This window comes from Cetorhinus maximus, chromosome 24 (assembly GCF_964194155.1).
Source record: "Cetorhinus maximus chromosome 24, sCetMax3.hap1.1, whole genome shotgun sequence".
Classification (NCBI taxonomy): Eukaryota; Metazoa; Chordata; class Chondrichthyes; order Lamniformes; family Cetorhinidae; genus Cetorhinus; species Cetorhinus maximus.
The window spans coordinates 53782293-53806341 of record NC_135902.1 but is presented as its reverse complement, the minus strand read 5'-3'; the positions used below and the strand labels follow the sequence as shown (position 1 = coordinate 53806341).

The 24049-nt window shown below is 43.4% G+C and overlaps 1 protein-coding gene across 1 annotated transcript in view; it reads right to left on the bottom strand.

The window, feature by feature from the left end:
- Positions 1-5498: 5498 nt before the first annotated feature.
- The window catches only part of LOC144699545 (ran GTPase-activating protein 1-like), a 460486-nt gene continuing 441935 nt past the window's right edge, over positions 5499-24049 (bottom strand). Inside the window, exons 7-8 of the mRNA XM_078570590.1 lie at positions 22956-23069; positions 5499-5639 (exon numbers count right to left, since the gene is read on the bottom strand). Of these exons, the coding sequence (XP_078426716.1) occupies positions 5499-5639; positions 22956-23069 (255 nt within the window). The remainder of the gene's footprint in view (positions 5640-22955; positions 23070-24049) is intronic.

Sequence of the window (24049 nt, the reverse complement as noted above, 5' to 3'; positions counted from 1 at the left end):
GTATTCAGGCTGTCATGTACCTCTCCATGAAGAACATCTACTCCTGATACCCCAAGTAGGAAATCCGCTTTGAAAATTTACTGATGTGAGACTTTGGATCAATGCCAATCTCAGTCAGATGAATTTCACAGGAATTATTGAGCGTACTGTTCAGTCAGTCAGTTTTCTGAAGAGACAGGTCCACTAATGTTGGTGTTGTAAACCTGTCTTTATCTTGTCCAGTACAGGTTAAGATTGCTTTGTACAATTCCCATAAACTAAACTCACTTATTTTGGACAACAGCATTCACTGACACACTGACTCCAGTGAAATCATGATGGGGTAAGCTGGCCGTCTCACTGTAGGCCCACAACATGACTGGGGTTGAAATTAAAATGTCAGGAGGAAGTATTCATTCAGCATTAGGACTTAGGCACATTGTGTCACCGAGAAGAGAGAGCTTTTCTCCCTATCTAACCTGAGTTTACATGCAGCACTGCATAGGGAGCTCTACTCTCTATCTAATTGGTCCTGTACTTACCTTTAAAGTGTCTGATGGGACAACAGAGAGGGTGCTTTTTCTGGGAGTACTTAATGGGACAGCATAGAGGAAGCTTTACTCTATAACAATGTGCTGTCACTGTCTTGGGAGTGTTTGTTGGGGCCAAAGTAGAGGGAGCTTTGCTCTGTATCTAACCCCGTGCTGCGCATGTCCTGGGAGGTATTTTAAATGGGTTAAAGACGGCATTGAAATAGCACATGAAAGAGTTTTATGTGAAATCAATGATCATTGTGCTACCTGAGAAGGTGAAAACCCCTCCTATTAAAATGGCAGAAAAGAGCAAGGAATAATATTTTCCACTTGAATGGGAAACCTTATTCCGGGAACTTCTTACCACTCAAGCCCTTGGGACTTCTACCTAGTGTTCCTTTAGTGACATTGCAGTGTTCTGCCCACCACCCGTTGCCCAGCACCCATTTCCTACCACCCATTGTCCACGAGATTATGCATTGTGGGGAGGAAGGAAGAGGAAAGAAAATTTCAATTATAGGGTGGAAGGGAAAATAATTAAAATTGTGGTTTTGCAGATTCAATGGTCAATTTTCAACTTCAACTCCACATGATATGAAGAGTTTTCAGAGGACACCAGCTGCGATACAACTTCAACTCAAACTAAAGGCATATGGTCTCCGCCCTGTCTACACTTGCACCTTTTAATTACACAACACCAGCTCTCCGAATAACAGTCAACATTTTACTGTGTCTCTGTTCCATTAATGAAGGAGTAATAACAATAGTGAGGGCTTGGAGTATGATAAAGAGCCCTTTTGAAAGAGTCAAAATGTTACCCTAACCGGGCTTCCAAATACTCACGAGTTTTATCAAAATATACAAGGCGATAATGCCAGGAAGAGGACAGGCGCTGGAGAGTTACATTGATTCATTGTAAGCTATCTGGAGAAAGAATATGTGGGAACCTCAGCGGGAATCTCCAGGTTGGCTAGCAGCTGTATAACACAGGGCCAGTACTGAAAGCACCTATCCCAAACTCCCTACTTTCTGCTTCTGCACTGTAGGTGCAGAGGTTGGCTGATGCATTGTATAACCTCACAAACAACCTTCAGGGTAAGATAAAAGCAAAATACTGCGGATGCTGGAAACCTGAAATAAAAGTAGAAAATGTTGGAAAAACTCAGCAGGTCTGGCAGCATCTGTGGAGAGAGAAACAGAGTTAACGTTTCGAGTCTGTATGACTCTTCTTCAGAGCTCTCCACAGATGCTGCCAGACCTGCTGAGTTTTTGCAGCATTTTCCTGTTTTTGTAACCTTCACAGCAAACTGGTCCTGGCAGCCCAGGCAGGACATGGGTAGAGGGGGTGAAATACTGGGATGTATCTTCTGTCCATAGATGGCAGGGATCTTCAAGCTGAACAGCACAAATAAACTATCCTGCCTTTGAAAGTATTCACTCTGTCTTTGCCAGTCATCGAACAGATGTGCAACACAATGAGTTGAACAGGTGATGTGGCACCAGATCTCATAACAGATGCCACAAAGCAGTGATTATCACCAGCAACCATTTACTTACAGCAAAAGACCTTCAGAGAAATGATAGCATAGATGACAAGCAACCTGAGAAGTCCTTCCATTTGTAGATAAATTGTCCTACAATATCAATCCAAGAAAAGCTGTTTTTTCCCATTTCTTGTTCCTCTTTTACAAAATAAACTTCTCCCTTTTCAGCACTAGGGGTCCAAACTTCATATTGCTATGCTGGTTTTATGGGCCTAAAATTGGGTGCAACATGAACAAATTTAGCAGGACAGAAAGCCTCCATGGGCATTTGGGCCACTGCTAACTCACTCAGAGCCTTTTTTAAAAGCAGCCTTGGTGGCTGCCTGATATAATCACACTCCTCATTTCAATATTGAACTGAAGCTTCTCATGAAATCGTAGAATCATAGAAATTTATGGCACAGATGGAGGCCATTCAGCCTATTGTATCCATGCTGGAGGAAAAAGGGCTATCCAGCCTAATCCCACCTTCCAGCTCTTGGCCCCTAGGTTACAGCATTTTAAGTGTATATCCAAGTACTTAGTAAATGTGATGAGGGTTTCTGCCTCTACCAACCATTAGCTAGTGAGTTCCAGATCCACAGCAAAATTGTGCTTCTTTCAGGTTTGCATTGTTAAATTGGTTTCTCTCTCCTGGTGGGTCCTGTTGCTCTAGAGTTGCCAGCCTCTGATTGGGTCAGCAGCATCTACATTCCGCACTCCATCCTTAATTGGACAGTGAGCCCAGAGGCGGCCAATTAAGAGGCCCTCATCGGGGAAAATAGCTGTACCTGTCCCTGTTGAAGGGTCGTGGGGACTCGAAACGTCGACTCTTTTCTTCTCCACCGATGCTGCCAGACCTGCTGAGTTTTTCCAGGTAATTCTGTTTTTGTTTTGGATTTCCAGCATCCGCAGTAGTTTTTTGTTTTGTACTTGTCCTACTGCTGGCAAGTGTGCACTCACGATCCCCGTTTCATCCTTACTTCGGGGTCCTGAAGCCTGTAGTGAAATCCTGTCCACTGTCACAAAGGATTACACGTCTAGCTGCTGCTGTTTTCATTTCAGATTTGTAGTGGTCTTGGTTCTTTCTGCTCCTGAGGATGACCCTGTACTGGCTTTCACCTCAGTGATGTTACAAAATTAGTTTCCTTTAGTTGTGTTCCTGATCATTTCTTTCCGAGCTCGAATGCTGCTTGACAAAGCCATTCACAGCCGGGCAGCTCAGGTGGAAATAGATAATTCACCTGGTGTCGTAATCGGGTACCTGCACAGTTGTATGTGCATAACCGTTAACCGAGATTGATACATGAGTCAGTGTGAGCATTGAGAGTGAGGTATAGTAACAGGTATTTTAACAAAACACCTGTCAGCTTGTCAGTACCAGCCCAAAGGTTCATTCTGCTGATTGACAGACAGCACGGACTCTATTAGAGGTGGCAATTTATGAGAGATAAACGGCACTTATCTGCAGAAGCACAGAACAATCAGATGGGTCACAGCTTCTTCCTTTAATATTTCTGGCACATATGTTGGCTTCACTTTCAGTTTGCCATTTTTAATGCATTAAAAGGAAGTCAATTGAGGCCACTGACCACCGCCTCCCCCACCCCACCCCCACCCCTCTTGCATCCCCAAGGCCATAGGGTGTATAGTCAGGGAACATGAGGTACCTCTAGGGCTGGACAGAGAAGCCCCAGGGTATCACCCATGCCATGCATAGTATCCCTGGGCCACATATGAACCCCAAGGTAATCACCTCATTGACTTATATTGGGTCCCTTAACAGCAAAGTCTTGATTTTAAAATTCTCATCTTCCTCCATGGCCTCACTCCTCCCTATCTCTGTGATCTCCTCCAAACCTACAACCCTCCAAGATCTCTGCACTCCTCCAATTCTGGCCTCTTGCACATTCCAATTTTAATTATTCCACCTTTGGTAGCCATACCTTCAACTGCCTGGGCCCTATGTTCTGGAATTCCCTCCCTAAATCTCTTCAACTCTCTACCTCATTTCCTCCTTTTCTTCTGAAAACCTACCTCTTTGACCACGTTTTTGGTCACACCAGCTTAATATCTCCTTCTTTAGCTTGGTGCTAGTTTTGATTGATCATACTTTTGTGAAGCACTTTGGACATTTTTCTGTTAAAAAGTGCAAGTGCTGTTATTAACCGTCTTTTCTCATCTTTACTAATCTTGTGAAGTTCCTACGCAGTTTGTAAATATGTCATTAATTGTAAGATCAAGGGGAAGTGTTTCATCTAACAGATATCAATAATGCACCCATCTTCATTTTAAATGCAGTGACCAGTTGTCCAGTCTGGACACCTCAGATACTTCTGGTGCCATAGTGTAATGTATCCAAAATGGTGCTGAAAGAACAAGCAACAGTTCCTTAACAAGAACATTTCTGAACTTCTCTTACCCATCTCTAACATTCTTCAATGACTATTTCCGCAACATTTTATTTAACCTTCGATCAACTTGATAAAAGAAAAAACACATTTTTCCCTCCACCTTGACATTCCTGCAGATGTCAAAAGCCCCTCAATAGAGAGACTTCACACTATTGTAAAGCCATGAACAGCACTGTGGATATCTAGATTCCCATTGGGACCACACTCAGGCGGCTAACTTATTTAACTCGTGACCTTTCATTTTCCCAAAAGCTGAATCCCACAGTCTGTCAGAATTCACTTGTCTGCATGTGAAAGGCTATTATCTCTATTGTCCTCACACATACTCCACTGTGGGGATGTTTTATTTTGCAAAAACATGTCAGTAAAAACAGTGTTACAGTAAATGATTCAGAGCTATTGACTGCATGGAGAACAGTTTCATCAGTTTGAACTTTCCTGAGTTAATCTTTGATTAGTAGAAAATCCAACTTGAATTGGAAACAGAGGAAATGAATTATACATCAAAAGGACGAGTGTATGGCAAGTTACACTCCCCATGACCTCAAACAGCTAAATGGCTCCTCCTGTTCCTATGTACTCATGTCTAATTTTCTTCTGAAGTTAGTGTACAGCAGAAAATGTACTTACTTATCATTTAATATCGTGTTTGAGGTTTGGGTGGGGCAGTGTGTGTGATAGTATTCCTATCTCTGTACAGATTCCTGTATTTACTAAGAACATGGTTCCCACTGTGAGGAATGGTAAGGAATTCCCAAGATCACTTGGCCAAAAGAATCTGTGGCTACTATGGAAACTGTGGAAAGGACGACTGAAAATTTCAGGGAAAACATATCCTATGGGGTGCTCTGGAAATACGCACAAATGCAGGCCCTTTTAGAAATGCGCACCTTCATTCTCTGGTTATACTGCCAGTCAATGCAATGCAATACATAAATGCAATCAATTTCGATGATTATGTCAGGGATGGCTCTATTGTGCTATGTTTAAACAGACCTGCAGGATACTTCTGATCAGCTAGTGGTACAGGTGCACTGTCCTAAAATGTGCTAAAATGATTCAACACCAAACAGCTCAAGTAAGCACTCACCATTTAAGTCTACTTTCTGCAGGTTCTCCTTGAAAGCCAGAGCTTTGACCACTTCATTCGCCGCTTCCTTCTTTATTTCCCCATAGGAAAGATTCAGCTCCTATTCAAGACACAGGAAATTCACTTCACTACTTGGGAGAGAAATTAATCACCTTCCTGAGCTGCACATTAATGGTTTTCGTACTATTCTGGTTACTTTGCGATTGTCTACTGGATTGTAGCATTATCTGCTTCACTTTTTAAATTGTACTCTATTTCATGAAAGGAATGTACAGAGGAACACACTGAGTCTGATATGGCATCATACACCTCCTTCCCCAAACCTCGCCTGTTCAGTGCTTCTCCCAACACCTTCAGTGATGATGGCCGGATATTCTCCATCTGCTTAAAACATGTCCTTGCCATTCTTTAATTGGCAGTGAGTGTCAGGGGTATGTTAGCTTGACTAAGAGGGTAGCACTCTTGCCCCATATGACCAATGAGGGAGTGTTGATTGTGGAAATAATTTGTGCTCAAGCACAATTGGCACTCTCCTGCCTCCCTCACCAAATCCGTGCCATGGTGATCTAAGTATATCAAAGCCGATTTGGAACATTTCCCTGCTCTGCATTCACTTCCAGGCCCCAATTTCTAAAGGTTTCCCACTCAAAAAGGGAAATGGGCCCTGACAGTGTATTGCTTTATTAGCTACTATTTTCCTTGGTATTGTTGGCTGCACATTCAATCTTTAAATGAGTGACCTTTCACCTGCAGCATGAGCGCATGTTACACTAAAGCACAAAAAGAGCAGTTTTCTGTATCATTTTAACCAAAAGGCCAGTGACAAAGGTCATTTATAGATTATAGCTTGAAGTCCCATAAACTGAGCAGGAATTCATGAAAAATTGTAGATTAAACCTAGAGATTAAACCTAAAAGGTTCTCAGTTCTGTAGCCTGTTTGGAGCAGTGATTTGCAAGCAGCTTTAACACTAAAACTGTTTGCCTTAAAACCCAAGTTTTGACATTTTGAAGCTTTTCTTTATGAATGTAAAGTTTGGACAAAGAAAACAAACTTTTTGGCCACTGATTCTTGTTTCCGCCCAACAGACCAAGGATGAAATCACACCCTTGTGGTCTCTCCCAATCTCATGGAAATGACTGTCCGAACTAGCAAAATAAAGAAATCTGCAAAGCTTCTCCTTAATTACTAACAGAATTGTGTAACAAAAGCACAGGTTCCACAGTGTTTCCTTTTTCTTTATCCTTCTAACTGTAAGAATCTAATGAAGCAGTAGCTGACTAGGATTTTCAGCTACAACACTGGTTGATGCCAAGCTGTCTTTCATGCACTGTTTACTTGGGCAGCTTGATGAGGCACAGAATTGGGAAAAATTGATTTCAATGCTAGGACATTGAGTTCCCATTGAGCTCAGAAGAAGTGTCATACAGACTCGAAATATTAAATCTATTTCTCTCTCCACAGATGCTGCCAGACCTGCTGAGTTTTTCAAAGTCTCTTCAAAGTTTTATTTAGATCCTTTGCGTCTAAGCATACGCCCAGCTTTCCAGATTGTTTCACTGCTACCGTGTTGCTAATCCAGTCATAAGAGTTGTCACTTTCTTGATTACTCCCTTCCTTTCCAACTCTCCTATCTTGTTTTTTAGGTTGGACATGAGGGCAGCTGGAACTCTTCTGGGCAGATGCTGAATTGGTCTTACACGCTCATCTACATCAAGGTGCTATTCACCAGGTCGATATCCTAACCCTTTAAACACATCTTTGTATTCCTCCAGGATCAGTTCAGTGGTCAGAGGTTTAGCGCGCGTTGTAAATCTCTTTTGGCAATGGGTTAGGGTTACCAGCTCAAGCTTTAGACTTGCTCAAGCTGAGATGAGTAGCTGCTGTGTACCGTCTATGATCTGTTGAAGAGTCATACGGACTCGAAACGTTAACTATATTCCTCTTCGCAGATGCTGTCAGACCTGCTGAGTTTTTCCAGCTATTTTTATTTTTGTTTCTTCATGTTCACTTGATGCTCTCCTTCTAAGGTCTTCATTCTAATGTTCAGAAAACATCATTTATCACCTATAAACCTGACAGAGCTAGTCTGTTGTATGGTGTATAGTGATCGTCAGACTCTGCGGTTGATATCTCTCCAGTGGCTATCAGTATCGACTTGTTTTGCTTATTTCTAGCCAAACACTTGTGTGCAAAATAATTTGGCTTCTTGCTGTTAAAACACTGCTTTCCCCACCCTGGATAAGCCTTCTTTTCCTTTGTGTGATGGCCTCCGCAGTATTAGCATCCTGCCCTTTGTCCGTAATCTTTCTTCTCTTTTGTCCTGGAATGTCTTTCAGCATAATGCAAAGTCTGGTCTGTTCTGCCATAAATATGCTATAGCTGATGATTTACAACCTGCTTCTGCACGTTGATTGCTTTCTTGAGAGTAAGTTTGTCCTCTCTTGATAGACACGCTGTCACTGCAGGGTCTCTTATGCCTAAGACAATCCTATCTTTAATGATAAATCTCTTAGTTACCTGAATTCACAGGATTCTGTGAGCTGTGTTACTGCAGTCACATACTGATCAATAGACTCTTTTTCACCTTGAGCCCTAATGTTGAACACATACCATTCATAAGTTACATTCTCTTGGGGTTCAAAGCGCGCCTTCAAGGCTTCTAAAATTTCTGCACTCTGTTTTTATGTCCTTCGGAGAGATTTAGAGTGGAATACAATTTGTAGCAATCTCTCCTTAACGGTGTTAAAGTGTTTCTACTTGTATTTGCTCCAGTTTGTTAATTAAATCTGCCGCAACCTTGTAGTTTTGTCATTGCATGTAGAAAAATTCGTAGTTCTTCCGCTTATCGCCTTTCATTTCGACAGGAATGGGTGATGAAAATTGGCAACCATTGTGGCTCACCCAGTGATTTGCTTGCAGCTGGCTTCCTTCGTTTGCTTTTCCTTTTCAGTGGCTTTTTTTAGCAGCTTTCAGCAGCTCTGAACATTTCTGTGTTCCTCCTTTAGTAGTTGTGCTTCTTTACATCTCTTCTAAACTCAATCTCAGTTCCACTTATGACACCATATTACAAGTCAGTGCCTCATGGCAGAGGTCACATGACCACAGCAAGCCACGTAGGTCCTTTAGTACATGATTGCATTTCAATCCAAACATCAATGCTGTCCAAAAACTCATGAAAAGCCTTGTTCCTTACAGCCTGAGGGGAGTTTATATAGGCCAGCAATTGGTTAATATGAAACCAAAACCATTCTCCTCTCCATTCACTCTATGTCTATCTATAAATCAGCTGAGCAACAAACACAGTGCAAAGCAAGACCTCCAACTTGGACCTGGAACTACAAAGTGTGTGAAGTAAGTGAGCTGTCTCTTTGCCAGAAGGCTATAAGGTCCACCTCTAATAAGCAGACAGTAAAGGCATAGCTTGTTCATGCTGTTGGATGATTGTAATGAGCCAGGGGCAGGGAGACACCTTCAAAGGATCAATCATAAAAGCGTTGTGGACTGACTGCATCCAAATGCACCTCAGGCCATACAGCCCTGACTCTGATTGAGATGTTTATTTTGCAAAGCTCCCTGGATCACTGCAATCGTCGCGCAATTCATGGGGCAGAATTTTCAGGTCGGCGTGTGGGCTCGCACCCAACCTGATCGGATGTAAAATTGTGCGAGATGACGTCGGGTGAGCGTCCCGACATCATCCCGCGCTCGTGCGATATTTCACTCAGTGGGCACATGCAAAAATCGGAGGCGGGCCGCCGACAATTAAGAGGGCAATTAAGCCCATTAAAGTTCCAGTTGTCCCCCAATTTTTCATGGTCCGTCAAACCTCATGGTTGGTGGATGGGCGAATCGGCCAGGCAGCCTTTGCATTTGTCATGAAACCTCATCCAAGGGCGGGATGAGGTTTCCGCTATTAAATAAAAAGTAAATAAAAATCTATGGACAGAGTTTTTATCAGGTATATGTTCAGGTGACTGTTGTGATGCTTGGACATTTTTGTTCTGGCTTTAAAATCTTTATTTATGGTTTTTAAATCCTTCAGCTCCCTGAGGCAGCTCTCTGCCTCATTCCGTGCTTCCCCAGGCCCGTGCTTACGTCAGCGCCCGCCCTCCTCCCTCCCCCACCCCAGCAGCGCTGAGCATTTCAGCGAGCGTTTCATGCTGCCTGGCCGTTAATTGGCCAGCGTGAAATTGCGGTGGGGGGCCAATTGGGCTGAACGGTGGGGTTGGGTGTGGCCGGGAAAGGGACTGCCGATCGTGCCTGCCTGCCCATCTGAAAATTCAGGCCAGGATGTGTAACCCCTGGCATGTGGTTCTGTTCTGGATTTTTACCCAGCCCCTTCCTTCATTTTCGGAGTTCTGAATTACTTTCGTTGTTCAGATGACCAGACGGAACTTTCTTCACCTCCCAAAGAAAAATAATTTTCGGATCAGCCCAATCAAATGCTGTTTCATCTTGCGTGCTCCTCGTATTAGATTAACCCTTTACTGACGTGTATTTTTTGTCTGAATGACAAGAACCTTTTTCTCCATAAACATACACCCACACCAACAACACAACAGATTTGAAACGATCACAGGACTGAAAATTCATTAAGCCCTGTTTCAGTCTTGTGATTTGCTCAGGTCTGTTGAGGCAGTCAGCGCACGAACTTCATGCTGCCTCCTTGTTTAAGTGATTGCAGCATTGGGCTGAGTGGGGCCCCTGCTGTTGGTTTGCTGGGTCCTCAGGTGTCCCAGCCACACAAGGTGCATTTGGCCTGGCCCTCTTAAAGGGGAGCTGCATTGATTGGGAGGGAGCTGCTGCTGGTTGCCTATACTGACACTAGTTGCAAGAAGGAACTGAATTAATGCAGCAGGGAAAAGGGAAGGCTCTTAGGGTCACAGATGCAGCACTGGAGGCCTTAGTGGTGGAGGTTGACAGGTGGAGAGAGGTCATGAACAAGGGTAAATAGATAATTGTATGATTGGATGCGTTGTTTAATAAAAATGTTGTGACAACATTTTTGCTGGTGTCTTTTATTGTAGTATTTTGGCTAAGAGCATGCTGTAATAGGACATTGCAGATGAATGGAAGGTCATTATAATGGAGCAATGATGGCAACCCATCCAGAGCAAAGGTGCCCTGGATACTTCTATCCTGCTACCTCCTCTCTCCACGTAGAGCTTCCCCTTTCTGCAGCACCTGTCCTATCTCCCTGTCACGTTGTGGCCCCCATATCAGTTGTAGCCTTTGTGTGGACAAGTCACCAAATCCTCTGTCTTACCTGTGAGGATACAGCCAAATCCGCAATTCACCCCAGCACCTTCAAAAACACTCCTCGGACCTTCCGCAATTCTTTCAATAGCAGGAGTTGGTCTCAATCACCCTCCCTGCAAGTTAGATGAATGAACCTTTAAACAGCACTAGTGAGGGTTCGTTCTTGCATCTGAATGCACGTTCTTTTCTGTGTGGGCAGTGTGTGCATTCCATAGACCTGCACAGTCTGTGTTTCAAGAACGTGCATCAAATGGTCTTATCAGTTTGCACGGCATGCTCACAGTATCAGCCTTGCAGCATGGTGCACCATGTAGGGCACACTGGAAGCGACCTGAAGTGCTGTGAATCCCATTCTGAAGCTACGGAGCTAAATTTCAAGCCCTAAATATCAAGCAGTCATCAATTGGACATGGGAAATTGATGACCTGATGATTAATGTAAGCGTTACCTCCTATGGCCACAAATAGATACACAACAACATTCTATTGGGGACATAAAACAACCACCACTTTGGAACATTTATTTAATTGAAACTCTGCTAATACTGCCAAACATTCCTACAGATAAGGAGCAATGGTGTTAAACAAGGCCACCAGAACCAATGTTGCTATAGTGCTTTGGTCCACAATAAACCCACATGTCAGTTGTACTCAGAAGCTATCGAAAGGCTACTCATATGGGATATATAGCAGATGCCAATTACTTAACAACAAATGGGCTTACTTGCACTTTAGCCTTTGCTCTGTTAAAATTCTACAATGAAAACAGTTAACCAAGAGGGATGATAGAGCAATAATTCAATCAAGGGATTGAATGACATCAAACGGTTGTGTATTTCCCAACCCTTCAGTTCTGGTGTGATCCAATTTCTATTAATAACCCCACAGCAAACTTGAGATAGGATGAACTCAAAGGGTTAGTTTATTTGCACACATTCAAAACGCAAAAGAGGGAGTTGCAACATTGCTCCTTTGCCGTCATACAGTAAAAGAGGGATAGAGAAAAGAAAGATTTACAATGCAGAGACCACAGAGAAAATAAACATTGTTTCACATGGGTTCCAGGATCCATAATCAAAGTGCAATGAGGTATTCCTTCAGAGAGGTCAGCAGGCCTAAAACCGGTGCTGTAGAAATCACTGTTTTGATGGTGTTGACTTCACACAATGAGATAGGCATGCAGAGATGAATCAGTCTTATAGGCAATGGTACAGAATTCCCAGCAGTAGCAACGTAGATGGAGACCAGGCATCCAAACCTGGAAAGAGCCTCTTTTCTGTGAGGCTGCTTGTAGGATGGTAAACAGCAGACTGAGATTTTACAGTACAGCAAGACAATGTTGCTGGTTACACCAGCTAGGGGTCCATGTTACATGACACCCACCTCTCCACATTGTCATTGATGTGTATTCCTCGTCTGAGTCCCTGAGATGGCTCAATGTCCCAATCATTAAGAATTGTAAGGAAGGTTGCGGTGCCCTTTGTCCTAGCAAACGAGTAGACTCCGATTGGCCAGCCTGGCTTATGAAATGCAGATGGTCTTTGTATAGTTCTCTTTGAATTTGGTCACTGCAGCCCATAGCGACGTCATTAGTGCTTTTTCAGAGATAACAAGGCGCAAGTTTTTCGATGCTGCCATAGTAGCTCCTTTTGTTCGAGGGTCACAGACAGCCATAACTTCCTTGTCCAGTTTTTAAAATTTTAGAAATAGCCATGAGGATATATATATCTATTTTATAAAAAATATACAGGGTGAGGTCTTAGTCCCCTCACAATGTTTATCAGGAAACTAACCGAGAATTGGGTGACATAGAGTCAGAATGGCACCATGCATAGCCACGTAATGCTGATTAATTTATAAGTCCCTCCTGGTCCACTCTGTTCCCAGTCTGAGCTAGGGTAAGGGGAGATTGAAGATTAGAAGGTTAAGAGTACTTGCAGGTGTGAGTGGATGGGTGCATGTCAAGGGCAGCCCATGTAATCTCTGGGAGATAACAGCGTAGTTAAAGGACATATTTGAGTATTGGGCTCTGAAGAAGAGTCATACGGACTCGAAACATTGACTCTGTCTTTCTCTCCACAGATGTTATTAGACCTGCTGAGTTTTTCCAGCATTTTCTGTTTTTGTTTGAGTATTGGGATGGGCAATAAATGCTGGCCCAGCCAGCAAAGCCCACATCCCATGAATGAATTAAAAAAAACTTTTCACACATTAAGATACAAGTTTCAGTTCACAAAAGATGTGGGTATTCTATGGAATCCGTCTTTCTTGCAGTGATTTTGAGAGTCACTGTTAAGAGCGTTGAGAAAGAAAGCCTGAATGGTAACAATACCATTAAAGGTGTCAAAACATATCTGTAAATTGCTTGCTGTGAATTGCATACTCAGTGTCCTTTGCACATAGCTGGTGCAGTCTACATCATCACAGGGCTGTTTTCTGACAGGCTGCCACATTACCCAAAATGTTATGGAGAGAAATTTCTGTAAATTTCATTCAAAACTCTCACAGATGAGACAGCTTGAAAAACACAGCCTCAAATCGCAGTCTCCATTCAGATTAATGCAATGGGGTTTACATAAAACATCTGCTGACTCTATCCAGGAGTCTGAATGCACAGACAGAGTAACATGGAGTGACACTGGGTCAATAATAAATATGTTTATCATGTTTACAACCTTCTGGACTCAACACTCGATCATTTCAGATTGTAATCACTGCACCTATTTTTTGGACTGCAGCTATTGGAAATTTATTCTTACTATTTATTCCTCCTCTATATCCATCTTCTGTTCCTTTACTTGTTCCATTACTTTTGCCTTGTAACATCATCTCTTTTATCATTTAATCTTTCCTGCTTTCCACCTTAGCACAGACCTTCCCTCTGCTTTTTCTTCCCCTCCTGCCCTTCCCTGCCTGTTACATCTTACTTTCTCCAGTTCTGATGAAGAGTTACAGAGCTGTAAAGTTTGGATGGGCCTGGAAATTGAGTGCGGCAATATCAATGTGTGATTAACCCATGCCCATCCAAAGTAATGGAGGCAGCATGCAAACTTAGTGCTGCCTGCTGGTTACAATGATTGTGCAGCACAATCCAGGTCTGAAAGTGCCAGCAAGTTGCCCAAATTCATGCGAGGTTAGCACCACCTTTATGCCAGCCTGCACTGCTTAACCCCAGCCTGTACCTCCAAAAAGGCTGAGTTGCTCTTGAAGTGAGTTGGCAAGCACTTGATGGGCCGAATGGCATCCTACTGTGCTATAACCATTCTATGATTCAATTCTATAACCCTACCCTCCTGCCATTAAGTTTTCTGATATCCAAGAACTGCTACCTGGCCAGGCAGTGATGTGGGAGGTGAAGTCCTTGAGGAACAACAGACTGCTGAAGAAGAAAAACTGTCACTCGATCTCACACTCACAACAACCAACTCTGCAATCTTCACAGGTTAGCTTACATACAGGATCTGCATGTGATGAGTCACTGGGCATGAATGGGCTGCAGCAAGGTTGGAGGGAGAGGATAGCATAGGTGCCAGACAAGTTCTGTTGCAGAGAACTCAAATGAGGTAGTGTATAAAGGCTGACAAGCAGAAAGACTTACATTTATATAGCACCTTACGCATCTACTGGGCATCTCAATGCGCTTTACAGCCAATGAAGTACTTTTGAAGTGTAGTTACTGTTGTAATGTAGGGAATACTCTACCAAGATCTCACAAACAGCCATGTGATAATGACCACATAATCTGCCTTTTGTGATCTTGGTTGAGGGATAAGTACAGGACGCTGGGTATAACTCCCCTGCTCTTCAAAATAGTGCCACAGGATATTTTACATCAACAAGAGGGCGGGCAGAACCTTGGTTTAACATCTCATCCGAAAGATAGCACCCCCAACAGTGCAGCATTCCCTCAGTACTGCATGGGAGTGTCAGCCTTGATTTTTGTGCTCAAGTCCTGGAGTGGAACTTGAACACAGAATCTTCTGATTCAGAGGTAAGAATACTCCAAATGAGCCACAGCTGACACATACAAATGCTTGGTGCAATGCCAGGCCTTCCACAAAGCCTGCTGTCACTATCAGGGAGCCAGCCCAGCTTGGCATGGGGCTTTGTGAAGAGCTTGGAGTCCATCTTTTCCAGGGTGGAAGTGGTGGCCAACTCCATGAGAACACTTGAGGACCCATGTATGATGCAGCGACTAATGGCCAATGTCTCAGCTTCCACAGTCAAAAGCCATCCAACAACTCAGTGTTACAGTGGAAGCTCAAACTGAGATCATGAAATCTCAGCTTGCCATACAGGCTCACAATGCTGCCCTTTTGCCCATGGTCACAACAGCAGATGTGGCTACCAACTACCTATGCGCATATTGAACTGTTTTTAAGGAAGACCTGCGTGTTTAAAGAAAATACGTGTAAAGACTGAGTAAAAGGTGGCTGATAATGTAAAGTGACCGCTTTCTGGAAAACTCCTATGTGGATTATACTGACAGACCTGCCCTGAGAGAACATAGAATGTTGCACCTAAAGAGGTGTCAAGGCCTACTTCAAACACAGACACTTGAAAGGAAGATATGGAAAATGCAAAAGACTGGACTTTTAATCTCCTGTGTCTGCAGAGACGATGGAGACTGATTCCCACCTCTGCAGTCATCCAAAAATCCATCTCCTGTTGATTTATATCTCAGAATGTGTAAAATGGTCTGAGGTGAAAGAAAAATGGACTCGGGGTGGAAGTTGATTATTTCCCCTCCCTGGAATACACAAGAAAAAATGGGTTAAAAAGCTGGCTGCAGACCAGTGTGTGTATGACAGAAACAAGAAGAAATGCCTCTCAGTTACTCCTGCAAAGACAAGCAGGTGATTTTTCTCTATCTCTTTTGCTGGAGACAAGGTTTTCACCACAAACCACAAGCAAAAAGGAAACGGGACAGCCTCTTCAGCTACCCTGAAGAATCATGAATCCTCGCCCTGGGACAAGCCAACAAGTGTCTCCCACAGACTGCAAATCTGCCAAAGTCAGCTCTACCAAAATCACCCAACTTAACGGCTGCAACCTACAACCATCTAAGCCTCACGGACAAGCCAAGGACTGGTTTGTATATATTTTAACTTTATTTGGACTCTTAACTTCTCATATGTATGTGTCACATTATTTTATTATTTTTCATTGGGTTTTAGTAACTAATAAACTTACTCTTTCTTTGACTCAAGAAAACCTGGTTAAGTTGGCTCCTCATAAAAAGTAAATATATTTGGACTGGGAAAAGGTATCCAAGGGGAAATGATTTTTAAACTAACCTTGCTGTGACTAACCGAGGGGGTTGAACAAATAGAGGAGCCAGCTCATTCCCCCTCACCTGGGATCATAACAAAATTGGGGTCCTGTCCGTGTCGTAACAAATTGGGGATCTCAGCTGGGCCCGGTCGTAACACTATCGATACCAGTACTCAAAGGGGCTTTCAGGATCCCATAACAGTTAGGTGTGGGACAGAGGAGTGTGTCAATGTTTGCGGGAGTAGGACAGAAGAGTGCATCAATTGATGCAGGAAGTCCCCTACTCTGTGTGAAGAAATTGCTAACCATTGCTTTAAGGCTTAAAGAACAATAGAATGTTTGCCAAAACAAAAACAGAATTACCTGGAAAAACTCAGCAGGTCTGGCAGCATCGGCAGAGAAGAAAAGAGTTGACGTTTCGAGTCCTCATGACCCTTCGGCAGAACTGAGTAAAGTTAGGAGAGGGGTGAAATATAAGCTGGTTTAAGGTTTGCGGGGGTGGTGGCGTGGGGGGAGAGAAGTTGGGTGGGGGGGTGGTTGTAGGGGCAAGCAAGCAGTGATAGGAGCAGAATGTTTGCCAAGTTTTACATGGATCATTATTTATGAAGCTTGGCTTATTACAACCACATGGTAACATGCAACCAGCGCTTTGTTAATTATTATTCTGGGATCACATTCTGAAAGCTGGTCTTACTACAAGTAATTACAGAGCTACAAAATGAATTTGAGAAGTTCCAATGTGTTTTCGCATCTCTTTAATATAGGACAAACAGCTTGCTACCTTCTAATTAGGTTTTACTGTGTTAATGTTTGCACAGTATGCCTTCAAGTCCTGGATGTAACAGCAAACTGTTTGAATGTTCTTGTAGTCCATGCCTCTATATTTTCACGTCATTCTCTCCAAAGGCAACTATGATCAAGCCTAAGTGTCAGTATGAAGGTGATCAACATCAAACAATGTTATACACAGAGAAAATAATCTCATTTTAGGGCAACATTAAAATGCCAGGAGCAAAGCTATAAGCTATAAAATGATCTTAATAAGTTTTTTTTTAAATGCACTCAATGTTTGAACACACATAGGAATAGTATATTGAAAATTTCCTGTCATTTTTAACATGGGAGTGAGGGCAGGCTGTTTAACCCACATTACCTGTGAAGAATTAAGTCAATCATGTCTTTAAGATAATGAGGTTCTAAAATATCTGGATGCCTATGCCTGTTTTAGATCCAGAGTAAAAACTTACTGTAATACATTATTTTTAGTTTCCCAGATGATGGCTATATGGTAGGACTACCAAGCACAGGGGAAGAGATACCGTGCTGCTATCACTCTCAGCCAATTGTGGGTTTCAACCCCATTCATAGACATGAATATATAATCTAGGTTGACACTTCAGTGTAACAGTGTCATGAAGCTATTAATGTATATAATATTTTGGAAAATATTTTTCTTTTAAAATAGAGGTTTAATCTCTGGGTATGGCTTAATTGGATTAAAACCAGCTAGTCTGGGTGCTTTGATATGTAAGAGAGATAGCGTGCATTTGCATTTTTTGAATAGAGCATTCAAGAAGTGGGGTGAAAATTGACACCTTTCTAGCAGCTACCAAGCAATATGTTTATATTACTAATAAAATTTATATTATGAAAGGGGTTTCATTTTTAAAAGGTGAGGTTCAAAAAGGTTGTTGATACAATGAGAATTAACATTCAATGGGGCTGGTAGGTATAATTTCAGTAGTTTTTGGGTGTACAGGGTAGAGGCAATGTAAGACCAAAAGGGCAGCTGCAAACCTCCAACTGGCTCCACAGTGAAAAGAACCTCATTTTGAATTCACATGCCAGAATTTTTACCTTGATGGGTGGGTGGGCCCCACCAGCTCGGCGGCGGGAGGGCAGCCGAACTCTGCCACTGAATCGGGGCCTGCCGCCATTTTGAGTGGGCAGGCCAATTAAGGCCCGGCCAGTAGCCTGCCCAACAGGAAGCGCTATGCGCTTCCTGTGCGAGGGGTGGGGGAGGGATTCACCATCTGTCAAGGTGCGCTGTTTCGCGCATGCGCACGAAAGAGTGCAAATCTCCCTGAGACTAAGTGCTGTCTCAGGGAGATTACTGACAGTATAAAAATCTTTAAAAATAGAAAAATATTAAAATTATTAACATGTCCCCCTCATGTGACAATGTCACACGAGATGATACATGTTAATAAGAAGCACATAAACTTTATTGAAGTTTTTAAAAACGGACATGAAACTTCATCTCGCCAGTGGATGAGGTTTCATGTATTATCAGAAGCCCCGCTGGGGCTCCTGGCCTGCCCGCCAGCCTTAAGGTTGGATGAGCAGGGCATTTAACAAGCTTAATTATCCTGTCAATGGCCTTAATTGGCCATTGACAGGCTGGCGGGCGGACAGCTGATTTCGCTGTCTGCCCGCCTTCCTCAATATTTAAATGGATTGGGATGACGTCGGGGGTTCCTCCCGACATCATCCCGTGTTATTTTCCTGTCGGTGAGCGGGCCCCGCCCCCAAATCGCCGACGATAAAATTCTGCCCATAAAATGAAAATGCTTTGCCTGGTGTTTGGTTAAGTCTATGGGTTGCTATTGCCTTAATGGAGATTAGTTTGGGAACTTGTTAAAAATTATGATAGTAGTAATTTGTAGCTATGAGTACATATATTTTAGCCTGTGTAAATTAATAAAATGTTTCATTTAGTTTAATGTAAAACCTTGAGAACTGGTGGTCTGATTCCTGAATTTAGAGTCGCATCTCAAACATAACACTTAAAATTATTGGTTATGACAGTTGTTTAAAGTTTCCCTCTGGGATTTTTAAAATAGCTCCACTTTATCAACTGCATCGGTCAGAACAAACAATGAGGGAGTGCTATATTGTCAGTGGACGATACTTCTGCTGAGATGTGAAATCAGCGCCTATCTGCTCACTCATCCATTTCTTTTATTCATTTTAGGGCGTGGGCATTGCTGGTAAGACCAGCATTTATTGCTCATCCTAGTTGCCCTTGAGAAGGTGGTGGTGAGCTGCCATCCTGAACCGCTGTAGTCCCCATGGAGTAGGTACACCACGGTGCTGTCAGGAAGTGAGTTCCAGGATTTTGACCCAATGACAAAATGTATCAGTTTACAGTTCTCGGCATTAAATTTCACCTGCTACATGTCCACCTATTCCACCACTCTGTCTATGTCCTCCTGAAGTCACTGTCCTCCTCACAGTTCACAATACTTCCAAGTTTTGTGTCATCTGCAAATTTTGAAATTGTGCCCTGTACACCCAAGTCTAACTCATTAATAGAGATCAGAGAGCAGATATAGAGTGGTGGTCCAAATACCAACCCCTGGGGGACATTCCTCCAGTCCAAGAAACAATCGTTCACCACTGGTCTCTGTTTCCTGTCAATCAGCCAACTTTGTATCCATGCTACAAAAACAAAAATAGCTGGAAAAAATCAGCAGGTTTGACAGCATCTGCGGAGAGGAACACAGTTAACGTTTCAAGTCCGTATGACTCTTCATCAGAACTAAAGAAATGTAGAAATGTGGTGAAATATAATCTGGTGGAGGGGGGTGGGACAGGTAGAGCTGGATAGAGGGCCAGTGATAGGTGGAGGCAAAGAGGGGGTGGGACAGGTAGAGCTGGATAGAGGGCCAGTGATAGGTGGAGGCAAAGAAGAGATTGCCTGCTGAGCTTTTCCAGGTATTTTTGTTTTTGTTTCAGATTTCCAGCATCCGCAGTATTTTGCTTTTATCTTTGTATCCATGCTGCTGTGGTCCCTTTTATTCAATGGGCTTTAACTTTGTTGACAAGCTTGTTATGCCACACTTTATCAAACACCTTTTGGAAGTGCATGTATACCACATCAGCTGCATTACTCTCATCGACCCTCTCTGCTATCTCAAAAAAAAACTCAATCAGATTGGTTGGACACAATTTGCCTTCAAAGGTAGGTAAATAGAATTGATGCACTGATTTGTGATGATCTAATTAAATGGTGGAACAGGCTCGAGGGGCTGAATGGCCTCTCCGTGTTGTTATTTTGCATGAAAATGTTTACAAGGAGTACAGAAATAACCCAAACAAATGTAATTTGATGTATGCGGGCTGTGCCCAGGCAGTACCATCTGTCCTTAATTTGTGAATGTGCAGCACACCGTAGAGTTTTTTAGCAGCACAGTGACCCAACATTAGAGGCACTGAGGTTTAAACAGCTGTTCTGTGTGAGTTACAGCCAGAGGATCCTACATTGTTATTTCAGCCACAATTACTTCCGATGGCAACATCTGTGAGATTTATCCTAGGCTATGAGTCCTGCATTGATAATCCAAGTGTGGATTAGCCAGTCAATTCAGCCATGCATCCAAAACTTGCCAAGTCTATCAGGAGGGTTCCAGCACTCTATTTTGGCCACTACACATTAGGGCTGGTGACTGATTGCAAATGAGGCACATTCTGAGCAATCAGCCTGAACAGCGTTAGAGCCAGCTTTAACATTCCAAAAATAACTTGTTCTCCGGCAGTTCCAACCCTAATTGGTTTAAAAACTTTCACTCCTGTTTCTTCTTAACAAGGAGATTTAAACACCAGTCTGGGGTTAGTCCCTATGGCAAAACCATTCTCTTAAAGCTATAGGAGTTGTGTCTCATTCAACCTCCTTCCATGGGCCCTAAGATGATCACTGACTCTCTTTGTTAATCTTGCAGTAATTTCTGCTATTCCATGACTCTTCACATTCTTTATTTTCTTTGTTAATTTTCTCTGCTTTTCCTCTGAAAGTTAATTGGCATCGTGCTGGGGTTTGGCTCCACTGCACTGGTAATGGCCCATTGGCCTTGGCAGGTTACGAGACTATTGGGAAGAGCTCCACTCCTCTCCTCACACACACGCTCTTCCACCAGCAGCTGATTAACCATTTTCGTCTCCCGACCAGGCACAGTCTGGGACCAGCTGTCGCCCCTCTGACACCGTCCACCTGAAATCAGGTCAGCTCAGCAGAGCCTGAACCTGGAGTCTTGTGCTCGATGAGGTTGAAATATGCACTGAGCCACTGGAGGACCTTGAAACCCTTCACACTCAGAGGTACAGATTGTTATTCTTCCTGCCCAGGGACCTTCTTTAGCACAAGTAAAACACTAATCTCCAAATTACCAGGCCCAATACCTACAGAGAACACTCTCTCCCAATCCCTGATGCATAGCTGGGTTAAACTTAAGTTTCATATTGTAGGTCAGCAGGTAACTAGTGGGGTCACTTTGTGTAAAAGAAGAAAGACTTCATTTATATAGTGCTTTCACGACCACCGGACGTCTTAAAGTACTTTACAACCAATGAAGTGAAATGCAGTCACTGTTCTAATTGTGATGTAGAAAATGCAGCAGCCAATTTGCACACAGCAAACTCCCACAATAGCAATGTGACAATGGCCAGATAATCTGCTTTTCTGTGATATTGACTGAGGGATAAATATTAGTCGGGGTAATCCCTATGCTCTTCTTTGAAATAGTGGCTATAAGATCTTTTACATCCACCTGAGAGGGCAGACAGGGCCTCAGTTCAATGTCTTATCAGCACAATAGCACGTCCAAGAGAGCACCACTTCAGCAGTACTGCACTGGAGTATCAACCTTAATCTTTTGTGAACATTTTATGTGACTCAAAGGCAAGGGTGCTATCAACTGAGCCACGGCTGACACTCCAATGCAGTACTAAGGGAGTGCTGCATTGTTGGAGGTGCCATCTTGAAAAAAAATGACAACTTACATTTATATAATTTATAATAGTAAATGTCCCAATGCATCTTACAGGAGCAGTTATCAAACAAAATTCAACACCAGCTATAATAAAGGGATCTTAGGACGGGTGACTAAAAACTTGGGCAAACAAGTAGGTGCTAAGGAGCGTCTTAAAGGTGGAAAGATAGGTGGGGTGATTTATTAGGGAAACCCAGAGCTTAGGGTCTTAGGCATGGCTGCCAATAGTGGAGCAATTAAAATCGGAGATGCTCATGAGGCTAGAATTGGAGGAGCACAGATATCGTGGAGTGCCGTAGGGCTGAAAGAGGTTGCAGATAGAGAAGGGCAAAGCCATGGATGGATTTGAAAACAAGGGTGAGAATTTTAAAAATGAAGCATTACCAGTAGGCCAGCAAGCACAGGAGATGTGAGGCTGAGTGGAACCTGGTGTGACTGGCAAGAAGAGTGAGTCTAAAAGTGACAAATACAGTAATGATGGTTTTAGTAATGAGGTGGTGAGTTAGTAATGTAGATGGTAATATCTCAAAAGTGGATGTTAACAGACTTGCCGATGAACAGGAGGTGGGGTTTAAAACTAATCTTGTGATCTAGCAGGGCACTGAGAGAGTGCAGTGACATGTTGGATCCAAATTAACTTGGATTATTTTAGACCATAAGACCTAGGAGCAGAAATTAGGCCATTTGGCCCATCGAGTCTGCTCCACCATTGAATCACGGCTGATAAGTTTCTCAACCCCATTCTCCTGCCTTCTCCCCGTAACCTTTGATCCCCTTACCAATCAAGAACCTATCTATCTCGGTCTTAAATACACTCAATGACCTGGCCTCCACAGCCTTCTTTGGCAATGAATTCCATAGATTCACCACTCTCTGGCTAAAGAAGTTTCTCCTCATCTCTGTTCTAAAAGGTCTTCCCTTTACTCTGAGGCTGTGCCCTCGGGTCCTAGTCTCTCCTACTAATGGAAACATCTTCCCCATGTCTTAATTCACTTCATCTCTTTCCAATTAACAAATGGACTTCCCTCCTCTTCACACTCCCATCTTCCAAATCTGCGTATAGACCAGAGACCGGGGCTGGGCAGGGATTATCACGGTAAATTCATGTACTTACTTTCAGTTTGCTCAAACTGTTCTGCAGGGACTTTGCAATAGCACAAGCTCCTGCTGATCGAACCAAACAATCTCCAAAGTTCACCACCTCCAGCTTCTGCAGACTTTCCAGTGCCTTAAATAGGGAGAAGAGAACAAAACGAATTAGCAGATTAAAGTTCAAATCCAGCTTGTATGGAATGAATAGTGCTTCCCAGGATGCCTATCACAGTTGTAAATAGGATTACTTTGGGTCTGTTTCAATCCAGTCTCCAAGGAACAGGAATTTGTAGCAAATAATAAATCCAACATAAATACTCATTCTGCAATTGCCAAAATGGTGGCCATGGCACTGCCAATAACAAAGAAAGTACCTGGAATTAAAGGGTGGTGTTTTATGCCCTCCCCTTTGGCGAATTTGGTAGCAGGAGGCATTTAATCAGGCAGGAGGGTGGCAGGTGGGGACCCTGACACCTTCTTGCCTCCACCCCATGGGCGGCCTTCCCAACCCACCAGCAACTGAGGCCCTTAGGTGAACAATTAATGTGCACTTAAGGGTCTCATTGCACTGCCACTGCTATTAACCCAGCAGCAGACCAGGGCCTGCATGCAAGGAGCACAATAAGAAAACTTGTACAGGTTGCTTGTGGTCTCCTGGTGGGGGGGGGTGTCCCTCGTTTAAAGGTACACAGCGGCTGATCCATGGACTCGGCATTGGGGAAGGGAAGGCCTGCTGAGAGCCACATTCTTTCCTCTGCTGCCAACACATCTACATTCTCCTTCCCCACGATCCTGACCCCACAAAACCTCTCCCGGAATCACATACCTCTGGCCTGGTTGCTCCATGATCCGAGGCCTCTAGTGGATGTATTTTGTGCAGCAGCCACCACCTCCCTGGAGGCGCTGCTGAGCAAAGGAGCAGCTGGCCTCTGATTGGCCAGTAGCTCTTGGCCACCGATGGCCTGTTAGTTGCCTGATTGGCTCATAATTCAGCGAGCCTTCCCCAGAGGAAGCAACACAGGTCTCTGGCCAGCTTTCCTGCCAGCGGCCAAGAGCCTCATCGCCTCCGTAAAATTTCCTCCCCATAGAATCTTACATCACAGGAGGAGGCCATTC